Source organism: Lithobates pipiens, unplaced genomic scaffold (assembly GCF_037356315.1).
Source record: "Lithobates pipiens isolate NorthernLeopardFrog02 unplaced genomic scaffold, aLitPip1_a1.2 Scaffold_1, whole genome shotgun sequence".
In the NCBI taxonomy this organism is placed as follows: domain Eukaryota; kingdom Metazoa; phylum Chordata; class Amphibia; order Anura; family Ranidae; genus Lithobates; species Lithobates pipiens.
Genome location: NW_027507685.1, coordinates 213,967,336 through 213,994,445, shown reverse-complemented (window position 1 = coordinate 213,994,445; position 27,110 = coordinate 213,967,336). Strand labels below are relative to the sequence as shown.

Genomic DNA, 27,110 nt, shown 5'->3' with positions numbered 1-27,110 from the left:
TATAAAGATATTGAAAGTGCATTTATTCTTAGCCCTTGTACACACGGTCGGACATTCCGACGGAAAATGTCTGATCAGACCGTGTTGTCAGATAATCCGACTGTCAGGTCACCTTGAGGCGAGGTGACAGATGCACACTGTAGGGATCAGGAGTGCACCGCAAGGTTGTGGACCCTACGGCTGACTGCTGCAGACGGGGGACAGATCCCACTGGGGTTAGAGAGTAAGATTCCCTGGGGCGCGGAGTCTAAGAGCCAGCAGGTGTTCACCAGTGCCTCTAGTGGTGAGGATGGACTTGGCTGCAACTGCCTCCAGGTCATGACCCCCAGGGTCCCCCAGCTCACACCCACAGTAGGCAACAGGAGGATAGGGATGGTGAGGGACAAAGCCAAGGTCGGGGCCACAAGCAGACAAGAATAGTCAGGGACACGCCAAAAGGTCAGGATCACAGTCAAACAGGGATAGTCAAAAACACGCCAAAGTCGGTAACGGAAACCAGTAGAAGAGCACACGGCAGGAAACAGGAAGCTAACACACAAAGGTATACACAATGGTTGATCAGCACTGATGGCCTGCAGTGCACAGGTTAATATAGGGCTCCCTGATAGGGCCTGGGGTGGAGCCATGCTTAGAGGAGAGGTTATAAAAACCACCAGGTGGAAGTGGCTGGCCTCTAGTCTGAACACATGAGGGGAGGTAAGCAAACACAGGAAGATCACTGCATAACCATGACACCGACTGTGTGTGGGCTCCATCGGCCTGTTTCCATCGGAATATCCAACGGACAAAGTTTTAGAGCTGAGCTATAAAACTTTCCGACAACATGATCCGATTGGACTTTGTCCGATTGTGTGTAGAGAATTCAGATCGGACAAAGTGCCACGCATGCTTAGATCAAATTCCTAGACCAAAGCTATTGGCTACTAGCCTGAACGTAGTCTCGTCGTAACGAAATAACGTCACCACGTTCTGAACGATCGGATTTTCCGACAACTTTGTCCAATCGTGTGTATGCAACACCAGTTTCTGACAAAATCCGTCAGACAAAATCAGGCGGATTTTGTTGTCGGAATGTCCGACCGTGTGTACAAGGGCTTAGAGTTTTTGGAACATGATACAGTATGAAAGGGAAAGAATGTAGATGGGAAAATATAAACATTTAGAAGCTTTATACCTTTACAATATAATTTAGCTGTTTTCTCTCAGGAAAAACCACATAGATATCTAGAATGGTGAATACATTGGCCACTGTCTCCAGTACGAATTTGCATACTATGACAGTTATCTCTCAGTATACCACTTCAATTGGATTGCCTTTGCCCATGTAGAAATTTACATTAAATCAACTTATCTACATTTTATTTCTACTCTTCTCTTTCAGAATTCCAAGCTCTAAACAAAGACAGTAACCATTACAAAGCCAAATGATTGTCTTGTTGGATTATTAATACTACAGAATAAGCAATGTTTATGAGATCTAAAGTGCTTTGAAAAAGTATTCACACCCTTTAACATTTTCCACATTTTATCATGTTACATCCAAAAACTTATATTTTATTGGGATTTCATGTGATAGATCAACACAAAGTGGCACATAATTGTGAAGTGGAAGGAAAATGATAAATAGTTTTCAAATTGTAATTTCAAATAAATATCTTAAAAGTGTGGCGTGCATTTGTATTCAGCCCTCTTTACTGTGATATCCCTAACTAAAATCTAGTGGGAGTTAAGTCCCCTAATTGGTAGAGTCCGCTTGTGTGTAATTTAATCTCAGAATAAATACAGCTGTTCTGTCAAGCCCCTTAGAGTTTTGTTAGAGAACCTTAATAAACAAACAGCATCATGAAGAAGTTGTAGAGAAGTTAAAATCAGGGTTGCACTGTTCAATCCATCATTCGAAAATGGAAAGAGTATGGCACAACTGCAAACATACCAAGACATGGCCGTCCACCTAAACCGACAGGCTGGGCAAGGAGAGCATTATTCAGAGAAGCAGCCAAGTACCCATGGTGACTCTGAAGGAGCTGCAGAGATCCACAGCTCAGGTGGGAGAATCTGTCTACAGGACAACTATTAGTTGTGCATGCCACAAATCTGGCCTTTATTGAAGAGGAACACGAAGAAAGCCATTGTTGAAAGAAATCCATAAGAAGTCCTGTTTGTAGTTTGCCAGAAGCCATGTGGGGTACACAGAAAACATGTAGAATAAAGTGCCCTGGTCAGATGAGTCCAAAATTGTAATTTTTGACCTAAAAGAAAAACACTATGTGTGGTGGACACGAACACTGCACATCACCCTGAACACACCATCCCTACCGTGAAACATGGTGGTGGCAGAATCATGTTGTGGGGATGCTTTTCTTCAGCAGGGACAGGGAAGCTGGTCAGAGTTGATGGGAAGATGGATGGAGCCAAATACAGGGCAATCTTAGAAGAAAACCTGTCAGAGTCTGCAAAAGACTTGAGACTGGGGCGGAGGTTCACCTTTCAGCAGGACAACAACCCTAAACATACAGCCTGAGCTACAATGGAATGGTTTAGATCAAAGCATATTCATGTGTTAGAATGGCCCAGTCAAAGACCAGACCTAAATCCAATTGAGAATCTGTGGCAAGACTTGAAAATTGCTGCTTGCAGATGCTCTCCATCCAATCTGACAGAGCTTAAGCTATTTTGGAAAGAAGAATGGAAAACGGGTCACTCTCTAGGGCAAAGCTGGTAGAGACATCCCCAAAAAGACTTGCAGCTGTAATTGCAGTGAAAGGTGGTTCTACAAAGTATTGACTCAGGGGGGTTGAATACAAATGCACAGCACACTTTTCAGATATTTATTTGTAAAAAAAATTTAAAACCATTTATCATTTTCCTTCTACTTCACAATTATGTTTCACTTTGTGTTGGTCTATCACAAAAAATCCCAATGATGAATACATTTACATTTTTGGCTTTAACATGACAAATTGTGGAAAATTGCAAGGGATATGAATACTTTTTCAAGGCACCGTAGCTACGGGAAATGGGCCCATTTATTTGGCAAAGGTTTAAAAGACAAACTGCTGTGGGGAAATTAAGCCTGTACAGTCATTGAAATATATAAGACTCTCAAACTCCTATGGTGAAAGTTGTTTGTGACAAAGTAATCCTGTGTACAATGTTGGATAAGCAGATTATAAATTATGTGATATCCATTTCTACATCTCCATGTCTTCTATTATTTGCTATGTAGACTATGTTTACTAAGAGAGGAACGTCCAGGTTATGTTTGGGGACATCATTAATATTATAAGCTCCTAAGACTGTTCAATGAATGGTTCTGCGTTCTATAGCCTTTCTTGTATTAACATGCACACAGTGCCTAATATAATGCCTTTATTGAGAGGTAATGGGTCACTAAAAGGCCACAAAATTGAGGTGTATCATAATTTCTCTCATTTCCAACAGAAGAATCATAGCAATAGATATTAGTTTGAAGAACTCTACACCAGCAGTTATCCAGGTAAGTATTCTATGGGCCAATGCTTCTTATCTTCTGATTTTGGGGGAACAGCATTACAACTTCATTGGTTGGTTTCAAACATCACAGCAAATAAGATCAGAGGATGGTGATGGCGGGCTTTCTGGAGCAACAGAACCTATATTGGGCCAACCACATGGCTCCTTATAAGCTTTTGTGGTAGACATTTAGAGGCTGAAGCTCCTATTCCTGTTTGTGTGCCCAGGGCAAGTTCAACTTTCCAAGCTGGTTATTATTTTCATTACAGAGCAAGAGAGGTCAGGTGCTGTATTATCATTATGTATAGATATGATGCAAAATATGAAATCAGTAAGGCATGTGTAACACCCTTACATATGTAAAATCATATTTTTTCTAGAGTAAAAACTGTAAGCTCCTATTGACTCCCATATATGGAGAAAAGCAGTTATGCACCTTCAATACAAACCCTTTTGCGTAATATTTGATGGGTATATTCTGACCCAAGGGAGCCAAGGGAGGGAGACTGGGATAGAAAAAACTGCAGTTAGAAATGAGGTGGGTCCACTCTCATGGAGCAACCAAATGTTCTTGGTTGGATGAATCCACATTTACATTTATTATGTATGACTAAAACTGTACTTTTGTAAAAAACTTAAGCTATTGATATAGAACATATAACAACATATTTATCACTGTGTGTTCTTTCATTGCCTCTTTCTTAGAACATTTTGCTTTAGGGGATTGTGGTGCATCCCTAATCCCCCCTATGAAATTGAGGTGTGTGGTTTATTGGAGAAAATCCCATTTATCCCCAAAGGTGGGTGCCTGGCTCAATTCACCCATCCCTCAGCAATTTCTCTGCTTCTATGTCTTGTATATGGAGGCAGATGTTTAACATCCTCTGTCCACCCCTTGGGCAGTGCTGTGTATAACAAAGTCATTTTGTCATCATGCACCCATATGTATGACATCAATACACTGCACAATAAATGGACGGTAGAGTGTGGCAGAATTGGCACTGCAGATCAATTGGGGAAGCATCCCACTAATTTCTTGTCCCAAGCCTGTGTGGCCATAGGAAAGTGCAGGGTACACAGCAACAGACTATTCAATCTGGCTCATTAAACAGTCTAGGGGTTATCACAAGAAAAACAAAATGGAAGGTGCACACACCTAGTGCATTACCAATGATAATTGTATTAGTTAAAAAATTCATAAAGATGGGTACTCACAAAGTACCTTCCCCTTTCACAGCTCTTTCAGAAAGTGCACCACACTGGCAGTATATAATAGAAGTCTATGGCAAAGTGCAGCCAACCCACAGGAAAGCTATAGATGCACTGCGCTGCACCCGTCGTGTGGGTAAAACACAGCGCATTAGTGTGAAAGCCTTAGGCCCCTTTCACACGATAGGTCGAACCCAATCAGACCCTCCATTCACCTCTATTGAGCGGTATATGTAAACGGACTTGTGTCTGTATACACCCTCCTACTTCCAATCCAATCCGCTAAAAAAACAGAAGATGATTTGTCCCCTTCCATCTGGTCATATCAGAACAGAGGGCCCCTAGAGTAGAGTGGGCTGTGTCTGCTCTGCATATGCAGAGTGGACACGGACCTGTCATCCACCTGCTCTGCTTATTGTGGCCCTCAACCGGTTACCAAGTCGCATAAGTGGCTCTCTCTGTTCAAAAAGTTGGGCACCCCTGATGTAGAGCATGCATGCGACACTGCCGCTAGTGGTGCCGCACTAAATTCCCCAGTGGGTTAACCCATTGAAACTGAAAGAGACTAAGAAGCACCACAAACAGAGTCCAGTGCCTGAATGTAACATTCCAGATTAAGTCAACAGCTGTCAGGAACTTGGTTTCAGCCATCAGGTTAAGGCATACACATACAAGCACGTGTATGGGCGGACTTGCGTGCATGTCCAATGCTGCCAAGTTGCCTATTTAAACCTGAACAATGCACTAGCCCTTTGCTGAATGGTCTTCAGTCTTGTTCATCATATTCAGTTCCTGATACATATCTTGATTCTGTTACTGACCTGGACTCTTCTCTGACCTTACTCCCAGATTATCCTTGTCTGCTCATATACGCTGTCTGCCTCTGCTACTGACCTCAGCTTAGACTACTGACCACACTTTTGCCTAGTGAATACTCACTGCCTGATTCTTGGAAATGTCTGTCTCTTCCATGGCAACCCCACGGTTCATCATCATCCGCATTTCTGCTCGTCAGATACCATCACTCCTAAGTTACTGCTCGCAATGTCTACACCTTGGCAGTGCTTTTCCTTTGCCCCTGGAGACCCTGTCTTGATGTTGAGGGGTGCTTGGACTGGAACTGAATAACAAGCCACCCTCATTATCTCAGGCTTTGCATACAGGTATATTCCTTTCCAGCATCTCATAAATTAACATATTTATTTTCCCTTTTATTTTTAACATTAGTAATTCTGCTGTAAATTGTGATCACAACAAATAAAGAAAACTCTTACCATTTCCTTTGGTGAATTTTTGAACTACATGGAAATCCCCTCTGCCACTGAAATGATCAGCTTGTTCCACCAAAGCATCCTTAACTGCCTGGTAGCCATAAAGGACAACGTGGGGCTTCTGACCAAGGTAGATAGTGAAGACTGGGCCATATTTGTTGCTCAGCTGTAGTTATGTGGTAACATTAGTCAAGATTTAAAACATATGGAATAAAATCAATGCACATAAGAGAAGTAAAAAATCACAGCAAAAAGTAACAAAGTGAAATACAATAACACATTATATAATTTTAAGTTAGAGGTCCTCTGTACACTTTGATTTAAATGATTCTCAAAACTTTCATTGTTTTTGCAACTGTTTCAATACTTGATTTAACATCTTTGCATACAATAAAATAAATAAATAAATAAAGATTTATCATAAGTTACCTCTATGATGCTTTTCTTGTGGTTTATTGTAGGCTTTCTAATAAGTAAGCCAAGCACTGCTGGCTTGCTTTCTGGTTAATTCTACAAATCCAGAGCCATTCAGCTACCTTAATGTAATTTGATGTACTACTATTCAGGCTATTTACAACAAAGCAGTAAATTGCAAAAGCTGGGTAACTGGGTAAGCCGCAGATCGCGGCGATATGCCGCGAGTGTCGGCTCCCATGCGCATGCGCAGGAGTGACGTCATCGCTGCTCCGGCGAATCACAGCGCCGGAGCAGCGAGATCCACGGAGACCCACCAAGAAGATGGACGCTCGGAACTACAGGGGACAGCGGTGACATCGCTGGCTCCTGTGTCAGGTAAGTGACACATAATGGACTACTATGCGATGCATAGTAGTCCATTATGCTTTACTTTTGCAGGGGAATCAAAGAGGAAGTAAACCAATCAGAGTTTACTTCCTCTTTAAGTAATACTCTTTAAAAGAAGCATGGGTGCTGCCAAGGCAGAGCTCCATCTTAAAATGCTAGTTACTTTGCTATTCTTGACTTTCTGGCTTCAACTCTTAGAGCCAAGGAAAGCCCCCACCCTCTCCCAATTTGATATTGGGTACTGAAGATGGCCATCAAGTTAAAAACCTAAAAAGTATATTTCTAATTATAGTATGTACATTAATATCAGTTAAAACTGTTATTGTGCTTCTATTTTATACAATTGGTCTTCGTTAACATATTAAAACATATACCTCCTTCAGTGACTTGACCAAGTCTGTGGTGTCCAGTTGATGAAGGTTGCCCAGTACAGGAATGGCTCTGGGACCTGGTGGAAGCTTACCCTTCTTCTTATTGAGAATCACCAGGAAGGACAAACAGAGAACAACCAATGCAACGGTCATAGAACGAAACTCTATCCTTTCCCATCCTGAGAAAATAATTAAACAGAGAATATATAGTATATGCATCTATTGGCTGTTAATTTCTATACCGAGCTGAATGGGAAAAAAAAAGAAAAGAAAAAGCATTTTCTCTTGCCCATAATTGTCTGTAGACGGGAGCACTTACCAGTAAACAAAATGTTCACTTCTCCACTGGGCTTGTGCAGTTCCAAGACCAGCGAATCCAAGATCTGATGAGTTCAGGAAGGTGGGCGTAGCGTGATTTGATGATGTGATGGCAAGTGGTGCCAGCCTGATGCTGGTGCTGCAGCCTACTTGTCCTGCTATGCTGCAGTTGGGAAGCTGGATCATAACATCAAGCACAGAGGCTTTTTTCAGTAATAAAAGTTGCCAGGAGTTGGCAGCCTTGATGAGCAACCCCTCTCATTACAGCACCTACTAGTGGTGGTTACTAGGACTAACACCTGCACAAGATGTGAAAAGCATATACCACCAGCAAGCTGTAGTGCAGCTTTTCTAAAGCCTCATACACACGATCAGATTTTCCGCAGGCAAAGAGTCAGACTTTTGTCCGAAGGGCGTTGCCCATGGACATGTCTTCCATACAAACGGCACACAATTGTCAGCCAACACACATGGATGCAGTGACGTACTATGTGGCTTTTCAACTCTTTAGTGCACCCTTTGGGCACCTTCTGCTAATGTTGTGTTTGGTGAGCATTGGTTCCGAGCATGCGTGTTTGTACTTTGGACTTTTGTCTGACGGACTTGTGTGCACACGATCGGAAAATCTGACAACAGACCATTGTCCACAAAGATTTATAAGCCTGCCATCCAACATTTGTCCACGTAAAATCCAACAACAATTGTCTGATGGATTGTACAAATGGTCGAATTTTGGGTGGGCGTCATACGCAGTGTGGGAATCGGGAATGAGGAGTGTCCCTCGGGACACAACCCATTACCGATCAGGGTAAAGAGCCAATGAAAATGGCTCTTTACCACATGACCAGGTGTGTCCAATCACAGCTGATCACATGTATTGTCTTAGTTCTTGCCACTCGTGCACGCAGAGCAGCGATTTGGGGATGAAGCATGTCCCATGGACACAGCCCATCCCTGATCAGGGTAAAGAGCCAATGAAATTGTCTCTTTACTATGTTATTGGCTATGTCCAATCACAGCCGTTACTGGGTCCTCTTCCTCACACACTGTTCCAATGTGAGGAGAAGATCTGGTAACAATGAGATACCAATTACAGTGCAAAACACAGCCCCCCCAGATTGCCCTTAAAATAAAGAGGACCTGTCTCAAGCCCAAAGTACCTGAATACCTATCTGCAGCCCAGAGTACCCATCTGTAGCCCAGAGTACCCGAGTACCTATTTGCAGCCCGAAGTACCCACCTGCAGCCCAGAGTACCCGAGTACCTGTCTCCAGCCCATCAAAGTGCCATAGTACCTGTCTCCAGCCCATCAGAGAACCCAAGTATCTAGCTGCAGCCCATCAGAGTACCCGAGTACTTGTCTCCAGCCCATCAGAGTACCAGAGTACCTTTCTCCAACCCATCGGAGTATCTATCTGCAGTCCATCAGAGTACCCAAGTACCTATCTGCAGCCCATCAGAGTACCCGAATACCTGTCTCCAGCCCATCAGAGTACCAGAGTACCTTTCTCCAACCCATCGGAGTACCTATCTGCAGCTCATCATAGTATCTGGGTACCTGTCTCAAACCCATCAGAGTACCCGAGTATCTGTCTCCAGCCCATCTGGGTACCTATCTGCAGCCCTTCAGAGTATCTGAGTACTTTACCTATCTGCAGCACATCAGAGTAGCAGACTACCAACAGTGCCTTGAAAAAGTATTCATACCCCCTTACATTTTACAAATTTTGTCATGTTACAACTGAAAATGTAAATGAAAATGTAAATGTATTTACATTAACAATACCACCTATACTGTACTCTCCTGACCTCCCCTTTACTGTGTTCTCCAACCCCCCTGTACTATGCCCTCCTGTCCCCCCGTATTGTGTAAAGTCATACATAAATAAGGGGCACAGACAGGCTGGGAGAAGCATTTGGCAGGAGGCAGTGTGTACAGGGAGGAGGATAGTTTCAAAAAGGAGTGGGGCTGGTGTGTACAGGGAAAAAGTGTATACAAAGGGTCAGTGTATATTGGGGGGGGGGGGCAGTGTGTAGCGAAGGCGGCACAGTGTGTATAGGGGTGAATTTAATTTGGGATAATTTAATTGTGCATTTTTTGTTGCTAATCAGACTCGAAAGCAATGCCCAATATGTAGTATCATTTAGCCACACCCACTCTTTGCCACCATGCTCATAGCATGCCACAGGTCACCATCTCCCTTGTAGGTGCCCTAGTGCATTATTTTGCCCAGATGCCCAGGGGCCCATGATTTTAATAAGATGGCCCTGGTGCCATTTGCAGTTTGCTAGAAGTCATGTGGAGGACACAGCAAACATGTGGAAGAAGGTGCTCTGGTCAGATGAGATCAAAATTGAGCTTTTTGGCCTAAAAGCAAAACGCTATGTGTTGTGGAAAACTAACACAGCACATCACCCTGAATATACCATTCCCACAGTGAAACATAGTGGTGACAGCATCATGTTGTGGGGATGATTTTCTTCAGTAGGGTTAGGGAAGCTGGCCAGAGTTGATGGGAAGATGGATGGAGCCAAATACAGGGCAATCTTAGAAGAAAACTTGTAAGCCCTTGTACACACGGTCGGACATTCCGACGGAAAATGTCCGATCGGACCGTGTTGTCGGATAATCCGACAGTGTGTGGGCTCCATTGGACTGTTTCCGTCAGAGCATCCGATGGACCAAGTTTTCCAGCTGGGCTATAAAATTTTCTGACAACATGATCCGATCGGACTTTGTCCGATCATGTGTAGAGAATTCCGATCGGACAAAGTGCCACACATGCTCAGATCAAATTCCTAGACCAAAGCTATTGGCTACTAGCCTGAACGTAGTCCCGTCCTAATGAAATAACGTCATCACGTTAAGTATGATCGGATTTTCTGACAACTTTGTCCGACAGTGTGTATGCAACACTTTCGGACAAAATCCGACGGATTTGGTTGTCGGAATGTCCGACCGTGTGTACAAGGGCTTAGAGTCTGCAAAAGACTTGAGACTGGGGTGAAGGTTTACCTTCCAGCAGGACAATGACCCTAAACATACAGCCAGAGTTACAATGGAATGGTTTAGATCAAAGCATGTTCATGTGTTAGAATAGCCCAGTCAAAGTCCAGACCTAAATCCAATTGAGAATCTGTGGCAAGACTTGAAAACTGCTGTTCACAGACTTTCTCTATCCAATCTGACAGCGCTTGAGCTGTTTTGCAAAGAAAAATGGGCAAAACGTTCACACTCTAGATGTGCAAAGCTGGTAGAGACATATCCAAAAAGACTTGCAGCTGCAATTTCAGCGATAGGTGGTTCTACAAAGTATTGACTTAGGGGGGCTGAATACAAATGCACACCATACTTTTCAGATATTTATTTATAAAAAGTTTTGAAAACCATTTATAATTTTTCTTACACTTCACAATTATGTGCCACTTTGTGTTGTTCTATCACACAAAATCCCCAACATGATGTACAAAAATTTCAAAAGGTATGAATATTTTTTCAAGGAACTGTAGTTGTCAACCTTCCCTCATAAACTCGGAGGACAATTTTTTGCATTAGGAGAAAATGGGGGTGCAGTTTGTGGCGCCATGGAACATTTTTAAAAATCGGTGAACAGTCCTGCTAATGGGGGACACTTGGCAACAATGCAATGGTAATGTGCAAAGTGTAGAAAAAGCCAATTATTTACAATATATTCCTTTATATCAGTCACAAATCGGAAGATCATTTTTCAATTTGCTTTAAAACATTGCCTTCCTAATATACTGTAGAAGGTACCTAAATATCATCAACTCCAGCCTTCATCTATTCCCCCAAAGAAGAGAAAAAAATAGGACAAGGGTTCCAATGAGAAGGTTTCATAAATCCCATACCAATCAAGTGAATTGATTCTTTCTCAACTCTGGATATCAAAAAATTATAACTGGAAACTGATTGGCTGTTATGGGCAGGAAAATTCGTTCTTAGCATACTTTTCATACTAAATCCTCAAATATTTGTTCTTAATCTTAGACGAGTGGAACACTGCCCCTAGGTATATTGACAAATAGGTCTAATAGAATTAAACATGAAAAGCATGAAGAACCATTTATGATTTAACTTATTACAAGCAATCAGACTTAAGCTTTCTTTAACATATCTCAATACCGTAAAGGTTAAAATTTGACTGAAAGATATGCCTTACACAGAACTGTAAGATTGCTCCATAATATGGCATTTGTAACCATTTACCTCTAAGTTTAAGATTATAAAATGATTAATTTCTCCTGACCTGTTACTATTGTAGGCAGCATCTTTGATCTTCACCTGTCCTGGGGTCTTGATGGGATTAAGCTGCATTTGCCTTGAGGACAATCACTATTGGACTGTGTGCCTAATGAAAGTATTACTTTCTCTGAAGCTTCATACGGTGAAACCCAATGGACACCTCCCCTTTGAGATAATGTTCTATTGAAGATCGAATATCAGATCTACACTTGTTTTGGATGTTTTCCAACACTCAATTAAAACCTGAAGTATCATACAGTTGTACTTACATAGAAGAGACACAGATGGAATTTTTTTTGGTTCAACAAAGAGAAAGAGAAGTGTTTTCTGTCAATGATGCCAACATTTACATCTTCAGCACCTGTCACCTGAAGCATGGATGAATTTGTTGTATTGAACACTTTAACACAAAAAACAAAACCGTATCTGTTGAGGGGAGGACTGGGGAGTTAGAGGGATAGAAGGGATGGGTTAGCTATGGGGTGCTGGAGTGAGTTTTGGGCTAGTTGGGAGAGTGTGTAGGTGGAGGGGTGGGATACAGGTGGGAGGGTTTGCAGGGTTAGGGGACTCCCCCTGCATGGGGGTTGTGGACACACATTGTATATTTTTGGCAATTTTTTATGTCCCGTATAAATAAACTGCATTTAGTAGCCTTTAGCCCCGTACACACTATCAGATTGTCTGCTGAGTTTTTCCTTCAGATTTACCAAAACCATATAATATGAGGTCAAACCTTAGGAGTTTCAATGTGTATGCAATCAGGCAGGCCCTTCTACTACATGGTTTTGGTAAATCTGAAGGAAAAACTCAGCAGAAAATCTGATAGTGTGTACGGGGCTTTAGAGGTGCTCTATCATTGTGGGTTTTGTTTTTGTGGTACAGTATTTTTGGAAGCACCTCTACTTAATTTTGGGTTGGACACTTTGCAGAGTTACCACTCACAGGATTCCTTTCTTGGTGGGGTTGTTTGCATTTGTATTGAGCACTTTCCCTTCACCAGTACAGGAAGTATGTAGTAGAAAATACTTTACAATCCCAGGAAATCTTCATTGCAGTACTGCCATCCGTCTTGCTGACAGTACTAAAAAAGAGGACTACAGTTATTGTGTGTACTTTGGCCTTCAGAGCTACCGATCTGCTTCAGTAACTGCATCAGCAGCTGTACAAATTGTCCAGTCTATGAGTGTATGTACAGTGCATCCGGAAAGTATTCACAGCACTTAATTTTTTCCACATTTTGTTATGTTACAGCATTATTCCAAAATTGAATAAATTCTTTATTTTCCTCAAAATTCTACAAACAGTACCCCACAATGACCATGAAAGCAGTTTGTTTGAAATCTTTGCAAACTTATTAAAAATAAAAAAAACAAAAAAATCCTATGTATATAAGTATTCACAGCCTTTGTTAAATATTTTGCTGAAGCACCTTTGGCACCAATTACAACCTCAAGTCTTTTTAAAGAGGGATTCCACCAAAAAAAAAAATATTAAAAGCCAGCAGCTATAAATACTACAGCTGCTGACTTTTAATAAATGGACACTCACCTGTCCCGGGTTCCAGCGATGCCGGCAGCCGAGGCTGATCGATCGCTCGGCCCTCGGCTGCTGCCGCCACCATTCTAGGTGAGGGAATCAGGAAGTGAAGCGAATCGGCTTCACTTCCCGGTTCCCTACTGCGCATGTGCGAGTTGTGCCGCGCAATAGGAAATCTCCGCGCTGTCACTGGGACCCGTGTGTGTCTCAGCAGACAGCGCGGCAGGGCAGGAAATGGTGTAGACTCCCACGGGAGTCTATGCCCGGAAGTGGGTGTAAATACCTGTCTTTGACAGGTATCTCCACCCCCCTGAAAGGTGTCAATTGTGACACCGGAGGGGGGGAGGGATCCGATCAGCGGAGGTTCCACTTTAGGGTGGAATCCCGCTTTAAGTATGATGTTACAAGCTTGGCACACCTATTTTCGGGCAGTTTCTCCGATTATTCTTTGCAGGATGGGGAGCCTTGGTGCACAGCCATTTTCAGATCTCTCCATAGATGTTCAATTGGGTTCAAGTCTAGGCTCTGACTAGGCCACTAAAGGACATTCACAGAGTTGTCCTGTAGCCACTCCTTTGTGGCTGTGTGCTTAGGGTCGTTGTCCTGCTGGAAGTTGAACCTTTGCCCCAGTCTGAGGTCCAGAGCGCTCTGGAGCAGGTTTTCATCAAGAATGTCTCTGTACATTGCTGCATTCATCTTTCCCTTGATCATGACTAGTCTTCCAGTTCCTGCCGCCCTAAAACATCTAACAACATGATGCTGTCACCATCATTCTTCACTGTAGATATGACATTGGCCAAGTGATGAGCAGTGCTTGTTTTCCTCCAGATATGATGCTTGCCATTCAGGCCAAAAAGTTCAGTCTTTGTTTCATCAGACCAGAGAATTTTGTTTCTCATGGTCTGAGAGTCCTTCAGGTGTCTTTTGGCAAACTCCAGGCAGGCTGTCATGTGCCTTTTACTGAGTGGCTTCCGTCTGGCCGCTCTACCATACAGGTTTGATTGGCGGAGTGCGGCAGAGATGGGTGTTCTTCTGAAAGGTTCTCCTCTCTCCACAGACAAACACTGGAGCTCTGTCAGAGTGACCATACGTTTCTTGGTCATCTCCCTGACTAAGGCCCTTCTCCCCCGATCACTCATTTTGGCCGGACGGTCCACACCTGGTGGTTCCAAACTTCTTCCATATATGGACGATGGAGGCCACTGTGCTCATTGAGACCTTTGAAGCTGCAGAATTTTTTCTGTACCCTTCTCCAGATCTATGCCTCCATACAATCCTGTCTCTGAGGTTTACAGACAATTCCTTGGACTTCATGGCTTGGTTAGTGCTCTGACGTGCGCAGGTGTGTGCCTTTCCAAATCATGTCCAATCAACTGAATTTGCCACAGATGGACTCCAATAAAGTTGTAGAAACATCTCAAGGATGATCACTGGAAACAGGATGCACCTGAGCTCAATTTCGGGTGTCATGGCAAAGGCTGTGAATACTTATGTGATTTTGTTTTGTTTTTGTTTTTTAGTACATTTGCAAAGATTTCAAACTTCTTTCAAGTTGTCATTATGGGGTATTGTTTGTAGAATTTTGAGGAAAATAATGAGTTTAATCAATCTTGGAATAAGGCTGCAACATAACAAAATGTGGAAAAAGTGAAGTGCGTTTGTATTGTGTGCATGATTACCTTGAGTTACAAAAAAAAGACATGGAAAAGGCTGGATCTCTAGTCTGTGTATAGATTTTATTGGTGGCCTTTATCTACAAAAGATTTTTCTGTATCTCTAACAGTATGGGTAACCTATTGTCACCATAGCAAGCTCAATGGGTATACAAGGGCACACCTGGGGAAGGTATGGTAGCTTACTATTTACATAAGAGTACGCCTCTATTCTATGGGTCTGATTGCTCCATATAATGTTCTGGGAGACATGTGGATATAATACTGTTAATCTATTTTCAACCATGACGAATTGGTAATATTGACGATTTAGAGATTATTATTTTCTTTAATTAAAATCTATTTACAGTTGAAGAACCACCCATGTATTGTCCAATGCTATGTCAATATTTTTATATAGTGAAAGGGGAGCAGCAGGAAAAATGTTCCCATACAACGCACCAACAATTAAATACTACATAATATTTCTATATTTATTTTACTCTATTTCGACACTCTATATATCTATCTATTTGTGTGTGTGATATACATTATTGGCTTAGTATGAAATATTGTATATACGGTATCTCATAAAAGTGAGTACACCCCTCGCATTTTTGTAAATATTTTATTATATCTTTTCATGTGACAACACTGAAGAAATGACACTTTGCTACAATGTAAAGTAGTGAGTTTACAGCTTGTATAACAGTGTAACATTTGCTGTCCCCTCAAAATAACTCAACACACAGCCATTAATGTCTAAACCACTCCCCTAAGTGAAAATGTCAAAATTTGGTCTAATTAGCCATTTCCCCTCCCCAGTGTCATGTGACTTGTTAGTGTTACAAGGTCTCAGGTGTGAATGGGGAGCAGGTGTGTTACATTTTGTGTTATCGCTCTCACTCTCTCTTACTGGTCAATGGAAGTTCAATATGACACCTCATGGCAAAGAACACTCTGAGGATCTGAAAAAAAGAATTGTTGCTCTACATAAAGATATTGACACTTTGGGCTCAATTTGGACATTTTCACTTAGGGGTGTACTCGCTTTTGTTGAGGGGGTTTAAACATTAATAGCTGTGTGTTGAGTTATTTTGGGGGGACAGCGCATTTACACTGTTATACAAGCTGTACACTACTTTATGTTGTAGCAAAGTGTAATTTCTTCAGTGTTGTCACACAAAAAGATATAATAAAATATTTTTTCAAAAATGTGAGAGGTGTACTCACTTTTGTGAGATACTGTAAATATTTATCCAGCCTTGTATCCAACCAGCGATTTAGGGTCCTTTGCACATGTTTTTTTTTGCAAATCTTGGTAGCTAATGTTGACAATTACATATACAAATGAATGAGTCAGAGAAGCGACTTCATTATTTGAGATTTCAATCAGACAAAGTGAGCCTGAAGGCAGGCTTCTACTGCTTTGCAGTTTCTTTAGCTAACCCATAGTTTTCAAGGAATCCTTTGTCATGCAATAAATGTATGTTTATAAAACAATGACTGTATACATAAAAGATATAAAATGTTAGTTTAAAACATTGGCCCTTAAAGCATAATACTAAAATAACAAGGGCCCAAAACAATTATAGTATCAATTTAAAGGGAATTTAAGGAAAATAATGAATTTAATCCAATTAAGAGGCTGTAACATAACAAAAGGTGAAAAAAGTGAAGTGCTGTGACTATTTTCCGGATGCACTCCACATTTTGGATAGAAAGGGAAGGCCTACAAGATATATTAATTACTGTGTCCCTATTTTCTATCAATGGTTAGCCTCATAATAAAAACATACAGTGCCTTGCAAAAGTATTCACCCCCTTGGCATTTTTCGTGTTTTGTTGCCTTACAACCTGGAATTAACATGGACTGTTTGAGGATTTTCATCATTTAATTTACAGAAAATGTCCACAATTTGAAGATCTTTTTTTTATTGTGAAGCAAACAACAAATAGGACAAAATAACAGAAAAAGTCAATGTGCATAACTATTCACCCCCCCTAAAGTCAATACTTTGTAGAGCCACCTTTTTGCAGCTATCACAGCTCCAAGTCGCTTTGAATAAGTCTCTATGAGCTTGCCCCATCTTACCACTGGGATTTTTGCCCATTCCTCCTTGCAAAACTGCTCCAGCTCCTTCAAGTTGGATGGCTTGCGCCTGTGAACAGCAATCTTTAAGTCTGACCACAGATTTTCTATTGGATTGAGGTCTGGGATTCGACTAGGCCATTCCAACACATTTACATGTTGCTCCTTAAACCACTCAAGTGTTGCTTTAGCAGTGTGTTTGGGGTCATTCTCCTGCTGGAAGTTGAACCTCCATCCTAGCCTCAAATCATACACAGAGTGGTACAGATTTTGCTCAAGAATATCCCTGTATCTAGCACTATCCATCTTTCCCTCAACTCTGATCACTTTTCCAGTCCCGACTGCTGAAAAACATCCCCACAGCATGATGGTGCCACCACCATGTTTCACTGTGGGGATGGTGTTCTTTGGGTGATGTGTTGGGTTTAAGCCAGACATAGCGTTTTCTTTGATGGCCAGAAAGTTCAATTTTAGTCTCATCAGACCAGAGCACCTTCCTCCATACATTTTGAGAGTCTCCCACATACCTTTTTGCAAACTCAAAGTGTGCCATTTTGTTTTTTGCTGAAAGTAATGGCTTTTTTTCTGTCCACTTTGCTATAAAGCCCAACTCTATGGAGCATACAGCTTATTGTTGTCCTATGTACAGATACTCCAGTCTCTGCTGTGGAACTCTGCAGCTCCTCCAGGGTTACCTTAGGTCTCTGTGCTGCCTCTCTGATTAAAGCCTTCCTTCTCCGGTCTGAGTTTTGGTGTGCGTCCATCTCTTGTCAGGTTTGCTGTTGTGCCATGTTCTTTCCATTTGGTTATGATAGATTTGATGGTGCTCCTAGGCATCATCAAAGATTTGGATATTTTTTTTTTATAACCTAACCCTTACTTGTACTTCTCAACAACATTGTCCCTTACTTGTTTGGAGAGTTCCTTAGTCTGCATGGCAGTGTTTGGTTAGTGGTGCCTCTTGCTTAGCTGTTGCAACCTCTGGGGCCTTTTAAAAAGGTGTGTATATGTAATGACAGATCATGTGACACTTAGATTGCACACAGGTGGACATCATTTCACTAATTATGTGACTTCTGAAGGTAATTGGTTACACCAGAGCTTTTTATGGGCTTCATAACAAAGGGGGCGAATACATACGCACATGCCAATTATCAGTTTTTTATTTCTGAAAAATAGTTTTATGTATATATTTTTCTAATTTTACTTCACCAACTTAGACTATTATCACATATAATTCAGATAAAAAAAAAACATTGAACTAAAGGCTGTAATATAACAAAATAGGTAAAAAGTCAGGGAGGGGGAATACTTTTGCAAGGCACTGTATTACTGTCTGGGCCTTCATGTCCTGGAAGGCAACTAGTCGACCATTCCTTTCATGGACATCACAGGGACAAAAATTGAGGGAAATTTCCCTAGTGGGTTCACAGATGGAAATAAAAGCATGGAAAAGAAGAAAAGTGTGTGAGTCCAGACTTTTTTTTAAAGCAGTAGGTATTCCCAGTAAGGTCTTATGCACTGCAGGTCTAAAGCAATGGTTCTCCCTAGGCAGCTCTAACAGGAGCAATGGCCAGAGGTCAGCTCTTCGCTTGAGCAGGGAGTATGTAAGGAGAGGAGTGCCAAAAGTGTACCATATAAATACATTTAATTTTATTCAGACTCTTATATCATAAATAAACAAGGCATTTTGGGGGTTCGGGGGGTCCCTCTTTATCAGGGCTTGGTACTGTTGAACAAAGCGAATACTGGACCGATAAAAGTCAGGGATCCCGAGGGATAATTAGTATAATCACTCCTACATAATTTACATAATACAATTACAAGAAATACAAGTGACAAATATTTTACATCTATCCAAAATAAAAAATAAATACAGTATATAAATAAATAAATAAATAAATATATATATATATATATATATATATAAAAAAAATGGATGTAGAGAAGTAGATCTGAACTTGATCACTAAAAAACATACACTTTAACATGTGAAGGTAAATTTAAATGTTGTTTTTAAATCTGTAGCTTTGATTAAAATACCTAATTATTTTCAAGGGCATTGGACACTACCAATTGTAGGGTGATAACTCTCTGCCGGTTGTGTTCCTGCCACCCTGTCACATAATGTTAACCCCTTGTGTAGACTGAAAGCTTTTAATCTGTTGGGCTACCAATACACATACACTATATTACCAAAAATATTGGGACACCTGCCTTTACACGCACATGAACTTTAATGGCACCCCAGTTTTAGTCTGTAGGGTTCAATATTGAGTTGGCACAACCTTTGCAACTATAACAGCTTCAACTCTTCTGGGAAGGGTGTCGACAATGTTTAGGAGTGTGTCTATGGGAATGTTCGACCATTCTTCCAGCGCATTTGTGAAGTCAGGCACTGATGTTGGACAAGAAGGCCTGGGATGCAGTCTCCGTTCTAAATAATCCCAAAGGTGTTCTATCTGATTGAGGTCAAGACTCTATGCAAGCCAGTCAAGTTTCTCCACCCCAAACTCGCTCATCCATGTCTTTATAGACCTTGCCTTGTGCACTGGTCCAAATATTTTGGTAGGGGGGGGGGGGGGGGGGTTATGGTGTGGGGTTGTTTTTCAGTGGTTGGTCTTGGCCCCTTATTTCCAGTAGCACTCTTAAGGCGGCAGCATACCAAGACACTTTGGACAATTTCATGCTTCCAACTTTGTGGGGACAGTTTGGGGATGGCCAGTTCCCGTTCCAACATGACTGCACACCAGTGCACACAGCGAGGTTCATAAAGACATGGATGAGGGAGTTTCGGGTGGAGGAACTTGACTGGCTTGCACAGTCTTGACCTCAATCAGATAGAACCCCTTTGGGATGATTTAGAGTGGAGACCCAGGCCTTCTTATCCAACATTAGTGCCTGACTTCACAAATGCGCTTCTGGAAGAATGGTCAAAACTTTCCCACAGACACACTCCTAAACCTTGTGGACAGCCTTCCCAGAAGAGCTGAAGCTGTTATAGCTGCAAAGGGTGGGCCAACTCAATATTGAACCCTACGGACTAAGACTGGGCAGGTGTCATCACTTTTGGTAATATGTAGAGATTTTAAGTGAATGCTTGATAAAAGTGTATTTTTTTAAGAAATGTATTTTGAAAAACTGATCATTCAAAAGATACACAGTAAGTACCACGTAATATCAAAACAATGTCAGGGATTTGTATATTTGTATTGTGTGCTTGATTACCTTAAGTTAAAAAAAAAAAAGACATGGAAAAGGTTGGATCTCTAGTCTGTGTATAGATTTTATCAATGGCCTTTATCCACAAAAGATTTCTTCTATATCTCTAACACTGTGAGTAACCTTTTATCACCATAGCAAGCTCAATGTGTGTGGGGCACACCTGGGGAAGGTATAGCAGCTTACCATCTACATTAGAGTACACCTCTATTCTATGGATCTGATTGCTCCATATAATGTTCTGAGAGACGTGTGGATATAATATTATTAATCTATTTTCAAGCATGACGAATTGGTAATATTGACGATTTAGAGATTATTATTTTTTTATTAAAATGTATTTACAGTTGAAGAACCACCCATGTGTTGTTTAATGCTATGTCAATTTTTTTATATAGTGAAAGGGGAGCAACTGGAAATATTTACCATACAACACATCAACAATTAAATGCTACATAATATTTTTAGATTTATTTTACTCTATTTCAACACTCTATCTATTTGTGTGTGTGATATACATTAGTAGCTTAGTATGAAATATTGTATATAAATACAGCGAGTAAAATAAGTATTGAACACGTTACCATTTTTCTAGGGAAATGTTTTTCTAAAGGTACTGTATTGACACAAAATTTTCAATTTCCTCCATCCCAAACTCGCTCATCCATGTCTTTATGGACCTTGCTTTGTGCACTGGTACAAATCATTTTGTGTAGGGGGAATGGTGTGGGGTTGTTTTTCAGGGGTTGGGCTTGGCTTGGCTCCTTAGTTCCAGTAAAACTCGTAAGGCGTCAGCATGCCAAGACACTTAAGACAATTTCATGCTTCCACCTTTATGGGAACAGTTTGGGGATGGCCACTTCCTGTTCCAACATGACTTTGCACCAGTGCACAAAGCAAGGTCTATAAAGACATGGATGAGTGAGTTTGGGGTGGAGGAACTTGACTGCCCTGCAGAGTCCTGACTTCAACCCCCTAGAACACTTTTGGGATGAATTCGAGTGGAGACTGCTAGCCAGGCCTTCTCGTCCACATCAGTGCCTGACCTCGCAAATGCACTTCTGGAAGAATGGTCAAACATTCCTATAGACACACTCCTAAACCTTGTGAACAGCCTTCCCAGAAGAGTTAAAACTGTTATAGCTGCAAAGGGTGGGTCAACCTAATATTGATTTGATTAAGACCGGGGTGCCATTAAATGTCATGTGCGTGTAAAGGCAGGCATCCCAATACTTTTAGTGATATAGTGTATTTCCCCTTCTCACTGAATGTTTTAACCCTTTAAATGCTGCACCTCTGTGCATTGCATGCAGTTGAAGAAATGTTGCGGAATTAAATGCAATTTCATTTTTTGCTAACAGGCAATGTCTCTTCTGCAATAGAAACTTACTTGCCTGTTTGCAATCCTTTGCAGCATATAGATGGAGCCGTGCACATGCATCTCAATTAGGAATGAGCTTCTGTTCAGGTCGATCATGAGTTTGACTCGAACATTGGCTGTTCGCCCGTTCGTTGAAAACTGAACATTATGGGCTGTTCACACCAAATTTGAGCGACGAGTAATGGCTCATAATGCACTGTGGGAGCACAGTGCATTGCTGTATGATGATTGGCCAGAGCATGCACCATGACCTGCATGGTTTGGTCAATCACAGCGCCCTCAGCTAAAAGAGCCATAAGGGTGCCTTTCACCCCACACTATATAAGGCCGCCTGTACGTCGGCCTCGTGTAGTATGTTGTTTGGCGTGAATGGGGAGAGAGAGTCTCATTTAGATTGAGATGGGAAAGGCAGATATATATATATATATATATATATATACATACTGAAGGCAGGCAGGTGATTCAGTTAGCTGCAGTGTATTTAATATATATATATATATATATATATATATATATATATATATATATATATATATATATCTCCACCGCATACAGTTTAGCTATATCTCACAGCAGTTGCTACTACTTTTCTGGTGGTGTACACAATACAGTACACCCATAGTTGTTAATACATTTCTGTTGGTGTACACAGTACCGTTCACCCCTAGTGCAGTTGCTACTACTTTCCTGGTGGTGTACACAATACATACAGTGCACCCATAGTTGTTATTAAACTTCTGTTGGTGTACACAGTACCGTGCACCCCTAGTGCAGTTGCTACTAATTTCCTGGTGGTGTAAACAATACACAATACAGTGTAGTGTGGTTTTGCTAAACAAAATTTACAGAATGTCCGGAAGGCCACCAAGGAGAGGCAAACGCTCACAGGCCACTAAAAGAGGGCAAGCAGGCTCTGTGTCTACAGTCGACAGTGCTGATTGAGGACACAGTGCATCCTCAGCACGTGGCCATGGGGCACGCTTGTCCTTTTTTTCTGCGGCTGGCCATGTTTTTGAGCCACAACATGCAGAAGAGTTAGTGGAATGGATAAAAAAAGCCCTCCTAATCCTCTGTCATCAAGGCTCAGAGTAGTTTGTCTGCCAATGCAGCTGCAAAAGCGGCCTATTCCATCGGCTCCATGTCAACAGTCACTCCTTCCATAGCCCCATCATCATGCCACAGTGTCGGGTACATGCTGCAGGAGGATGCACAGCGATTTGAAGGCTCTGATGATGGTACCCAGGCTGAGGAAGGGAGTAACATGAGCCTAGAGAGAGGGGGTGCCCAATAGGGTCAAGAAACTTACAGTCATGTTCCTTGAGCTGCAGCATACTGCCAAGTTTGCCCCAGTGATGGAGGGAGGGGATGATGAGGTCACTGACTCTACTTGGGTGCCTGATAGAAGAGAAGAGGAGGAGGAGGAAGAGGAGGTTGAAGAGGCACATCTCCAATGAGGTAGGATGCCCTCCAGGGGGCAGCTTAAGGGCAGTCACCCTATTGCATCACACCGCAGAGCTAAGCAGGTGCAGGGTGCTGCTGACTCCCTGCATATTTTGAAAAGTTATTTGGTGTGGGCCTTTTTTGACATGTGTGCAGCAGATCACACCATTGCTGTTTGCAACATATATCTGAAGCGTATCAAGCGAGGCCAAAACAGCAGCCACTTGGGCACCACATACTTGACCAGACATATGATGACCTTCCATGCAGTCCATTGGCAACAGCACTTAAAAGACCCACATCAAAGAACAAAGCGGACCTTTCCTTGCTCCTCATCAGCTGGGATCTCCAACCCCACTATACCTCAGAAACCTGCACTAAGAAGAATGAAGGTATAGAAATAGGTGTCCCAAGTACTTGCGGCCAATCTGTTAGCGGTACACCAACATCGGATTTTAGCAGGCAAATTTCCCTACCCCAGTTGCTAAACTGTCAAAAGAAATTCAGTCCCAGCCATCCATATGCTTAGCATCTGAATGCTAGCTTGGCCAAATTGCTAGCACTGCAACTGCTGCCTTTTCAGCTGGTAGACTCTGCCCCATTTGGCCATTTCTTTTCCGGCTCTCTACCAGCATGTGAAAGGCAATGTCTTGGCCTCTTTGGACAGGGTGGTCAGAAGTAAGGTGCACATTACTGCTGACTCATGGCCCAGCAGGCATGGACGGGGATGTTACCTTTCTTTTATGGTGCACTGGGTAACTCTGCTAGCAGCTGGGAAGGATGCAGGACAGGGTTCAGTATTGTTGGAGCTTGTTCCACCACCACGCCTCCAAAATGCTAGTAGTGGTGATTCTGCCACAGCTCTCTCCTCCACCCCCTCCTCTTCTTCTTCCTCTACGGCCTCTTCCTCTGAAGATTTCTCCTCTGAACCAGCGGTGCTCCATAGGAATTCAAGGGGATACGCAAGCACTCAGGCAAAAAGATGTCATGCGGTACTTGAGTTAGTCTGCTTAGGGGACAGGAGCCACACTGGGGCAGAAATTCTGTCAGCTCTGCAGGGGCAAGCTCAGAGGTGGTTGACGCCCTCTGACAGGGACACTTGACCCATGTTCCCAGTGTGACTCACATCCTGAATTTGGTGGTGCAGCGGTTCTTGAGCAGGTACCTGGGCTTACAGGATTTCCTGAGGCAGGCCAGGAAAGTCTGTGGTCATTTCTGCCGGTCATATAATGCCAATGCCCGTCTGGCTGACATTCAAAGAGAATGCAACCTGCCCAAGAACTACCTCATTTGTGACATGCCCACCAGGTGGAACTCAACGTTGGCAATGCTGCAGCAGCTGCACATGCAGCAGAGGGCCATCAATGAGTACCTGTGTGAGTATGGCACCAGGGTCAGGGGAGCTTGTTTTTTTTTCGCCATGCCAGCGGCTACTGATTAAGGATACATGCACTGTCCTGTCACCATTTGAGGAGGCTACGAGGATGGTGAGCAGTGTCAGTGCATGCATCAGTGATATTGTCCCTGTTGTCTTCCTGTTGGAGCACACACTTTGTGGAATAATGGACAGGGCACTTGAGGCAGAACAGCGGGAGGAAGAGGAGGACTTCCTTACCTCATAAGGTACCGTTTACCCAGATACTAGTATTCCTGCAGGCCTGCCGATCACACAGGAAGAAGAGGAGGAAGAGGATTGTGTCAGTATGGAGGTGGAGGATAACACTCAGCATCAGCAGCAGTCTTCAAGGGATCATTTTCAGTCCCCAGAAACCCATGGAGTTGTACGTGGCTGGGAGGAGGTGGTTGAGGATCATGTGATCCTTAGTGACCCAGAGGATTCAGGATCAATTGCCTCTGCAAACCTACGCTGCATGGCCTCCCTGATCCTGCAAAGCTTGCGAAAGGACCCTAGGATTAGTGATATCAAGGAGAGGGATCATTACTGGCTGGCAACCCTTCTTGATCTACATTACAAGGGTAAGGTTGCAGAACTTATCCAGCCTTTGCAGAGGGAGAAGAGGATGAAACATCTCCGGGAGGTCTTGCAGAAAGGTTTGTGCAATGCGTTTCGAGAGCCTGGGAGGTTACAATTTCCTGGTTCTGGACAACATGTTGCTGAGGCTTTGTGCAGTCACAGAAAGAGCGGTGGAGAAGGTAGCCGGCTGACTGATGCCTTCAGACAATTTCCCTGTCCTCAGCACCCAGGTCTGATCGGTTCCAGCAACCATCGCCAGTGTCTGAATTACATGGTGCAGGAATATATAGGGGCAAGATCAGACTTGGAGACCTTTCCAAAAGAGCATTCTCTGGGTTACTGGGTCTTGAGGATGGACCACTGGCCAGAGCTTGCTCAATATGCAGTTGAGCTGCTAGCCTGTCCTGAATCCAGCGTTCTTTCTGAACGCACATTCAGTGCTGCTGGAGGCTTTGTAACCGATTACAGAGTGCGCATGTCCACAGACTCTGTTGATCGACTCACATTCATAAAAATTAATCAGTCTCGGATCACCAGCTACCAAGCACCTAATGCTGATGTAACTGATTGATTTTTATATGGATGTAGAATCCCTTGAAGACTGCATATGCTGAGTGACTGTTCTATTATGCTTTAACAGGGGCGCATAATTACAATCCTTGCTATAATATTTTACAGCAGGGCCTTTTCCAGCACCCACCAAGAGTAACTTTGAGGGCTTACAGTTCTGGTACCACCAACACCTAAGGCTCAATTTTACGCCGAGTGTATAGGGCAGGCCGTATAGTATATACAGGCGGTCCCCTATTTTTAAACATCCGACTTACAAATTACTTCTACTTACTAATGGAGGGAGACAACAGGAAGTGAGAGGAAATCTACCCCTAGGAAGGTAAATTCTCTCTTGTAAGAGTTAATATGGGAAAAAGGTGTCTTCACTGATGCTTTATCACGAATCCTTGTTTCTACAACAACCCAAAATTTTCAAAACCCAATTCTCATTGGTAGAGATGGACAAACTTCCGACGGGACGTTTCGTGAACGCAGCCAAAAGTTTGCGAACCGCAAAGTTCGTGGTGGGCCCAATTGACTTCAATGGCAGGCGAACCTTAAAAACCTACAGGTCATATTTTCAGCCACAAAATACTTACTAGCTGTGCACACATAGTCCCACCACATGGCCACTGACATAACAAATGTATGAAGTGAATCTGGGATCGACAATGACAAGCATTTTTTTTTATCTGTTAAATTTTGACAATTCAGGACTCAGGAGCGCATGAAGTCAATGGAGGAGAGGAAAAGTCAGGGTAGGCTATGAAGAGGGTGCAGGAGATGATCACCAGCACCGTGATAGAAAGCACTGACACCAGCACCATGATAGAGAGCACTGACACCAACACCGTTATAGAGAGCACTGACACCAGCACCGTGATATAGAGCAATGACACCAGCACCGTGTTATAGAGCACTGACACCAGCACCGTGATAGAGAGCACTGATGCCAGCACAGAGATAGAGAGCACTGACGCCAGCACCGAGATAGAGAGCACTGACACCAGCACTGTGATAGAGTGCACTGATGCCAGCACCAAAATAGAGAGCACTGGCGCCAGCACCAAGATAGAGTGCACTGACACCAGCACCATGATAAAGAGCACTGACACCAGCGCCATGATAAAGAGCACTGACACCAGCACTGTGATAGAGTGCACTGACACCAGCACCATGATAAAGAGCACTGACACCAGCACCGTGATATAGAGCACTGACACCAGCACCAAGATATAGAGCACTGACACCAGCACCATGATAGAGAGCACTGACACCAGCACCGTGATAAAGAGCACTGACACCAGCACAGAGATAGAGAGCACTGACACCAGCACTGTGGTATAGAGCACTGACACCAGCACCGTGATATAGAGCACTGACACCAGCACCGTGATATAGAGCACTGACACCAGCACCGAGATAGAGAGCACTGACACCAGCACCGAGATAGAGAGCACTGAGACCACACCAGCACCGAGATCGAGAGCACTGACACCACACCAGCACCGAGATCGAGAGCACTGACACC

The 27,110-nt window shown here is 42.8% G+C and overlaps 1 protein-coding gene across 3 annotated transcripts in view; it reads right to left on the bottom strand.

The window, feature by feature from the left end:
- The window catches only part of LOC143982919 (cytochrome P450 2F3-like), a 51,507-nt gene extending 39,610 nt beyond the window's left edge, over positions 1-11,897 (bottom strand). For 2 of the 3 annotated variants that reach the window (XM_077482081.1, XM_077482065.1), the window contains exons 1-3: positions 11,734-11,897; positions 7,151-7,326; positions 5,976-6,138 (exon numbers count right to left, since the gene is read on the bottom strand). In XM_077482081.1, coding sequence (XP_077338207.1) covers positions 5,976-6,138; positions 7,151-7,326; positions 11,734-11,755 — 361 coding nt within the window. In that variant the 5' untranslated portion in view covers positions 11,756-11,897. Of the gene's footprint in view, positions 1-5,975; positions 6,139-7,150; positions 7,327-7,466; positions 7,679-11,733 lie in introns of those variants that run through there. The other variant, XM_077482073.1, reaches the window with a different exon arrangement.
- Positions 11,898-27,110: the final 15,213 nt, after the last annotated feature.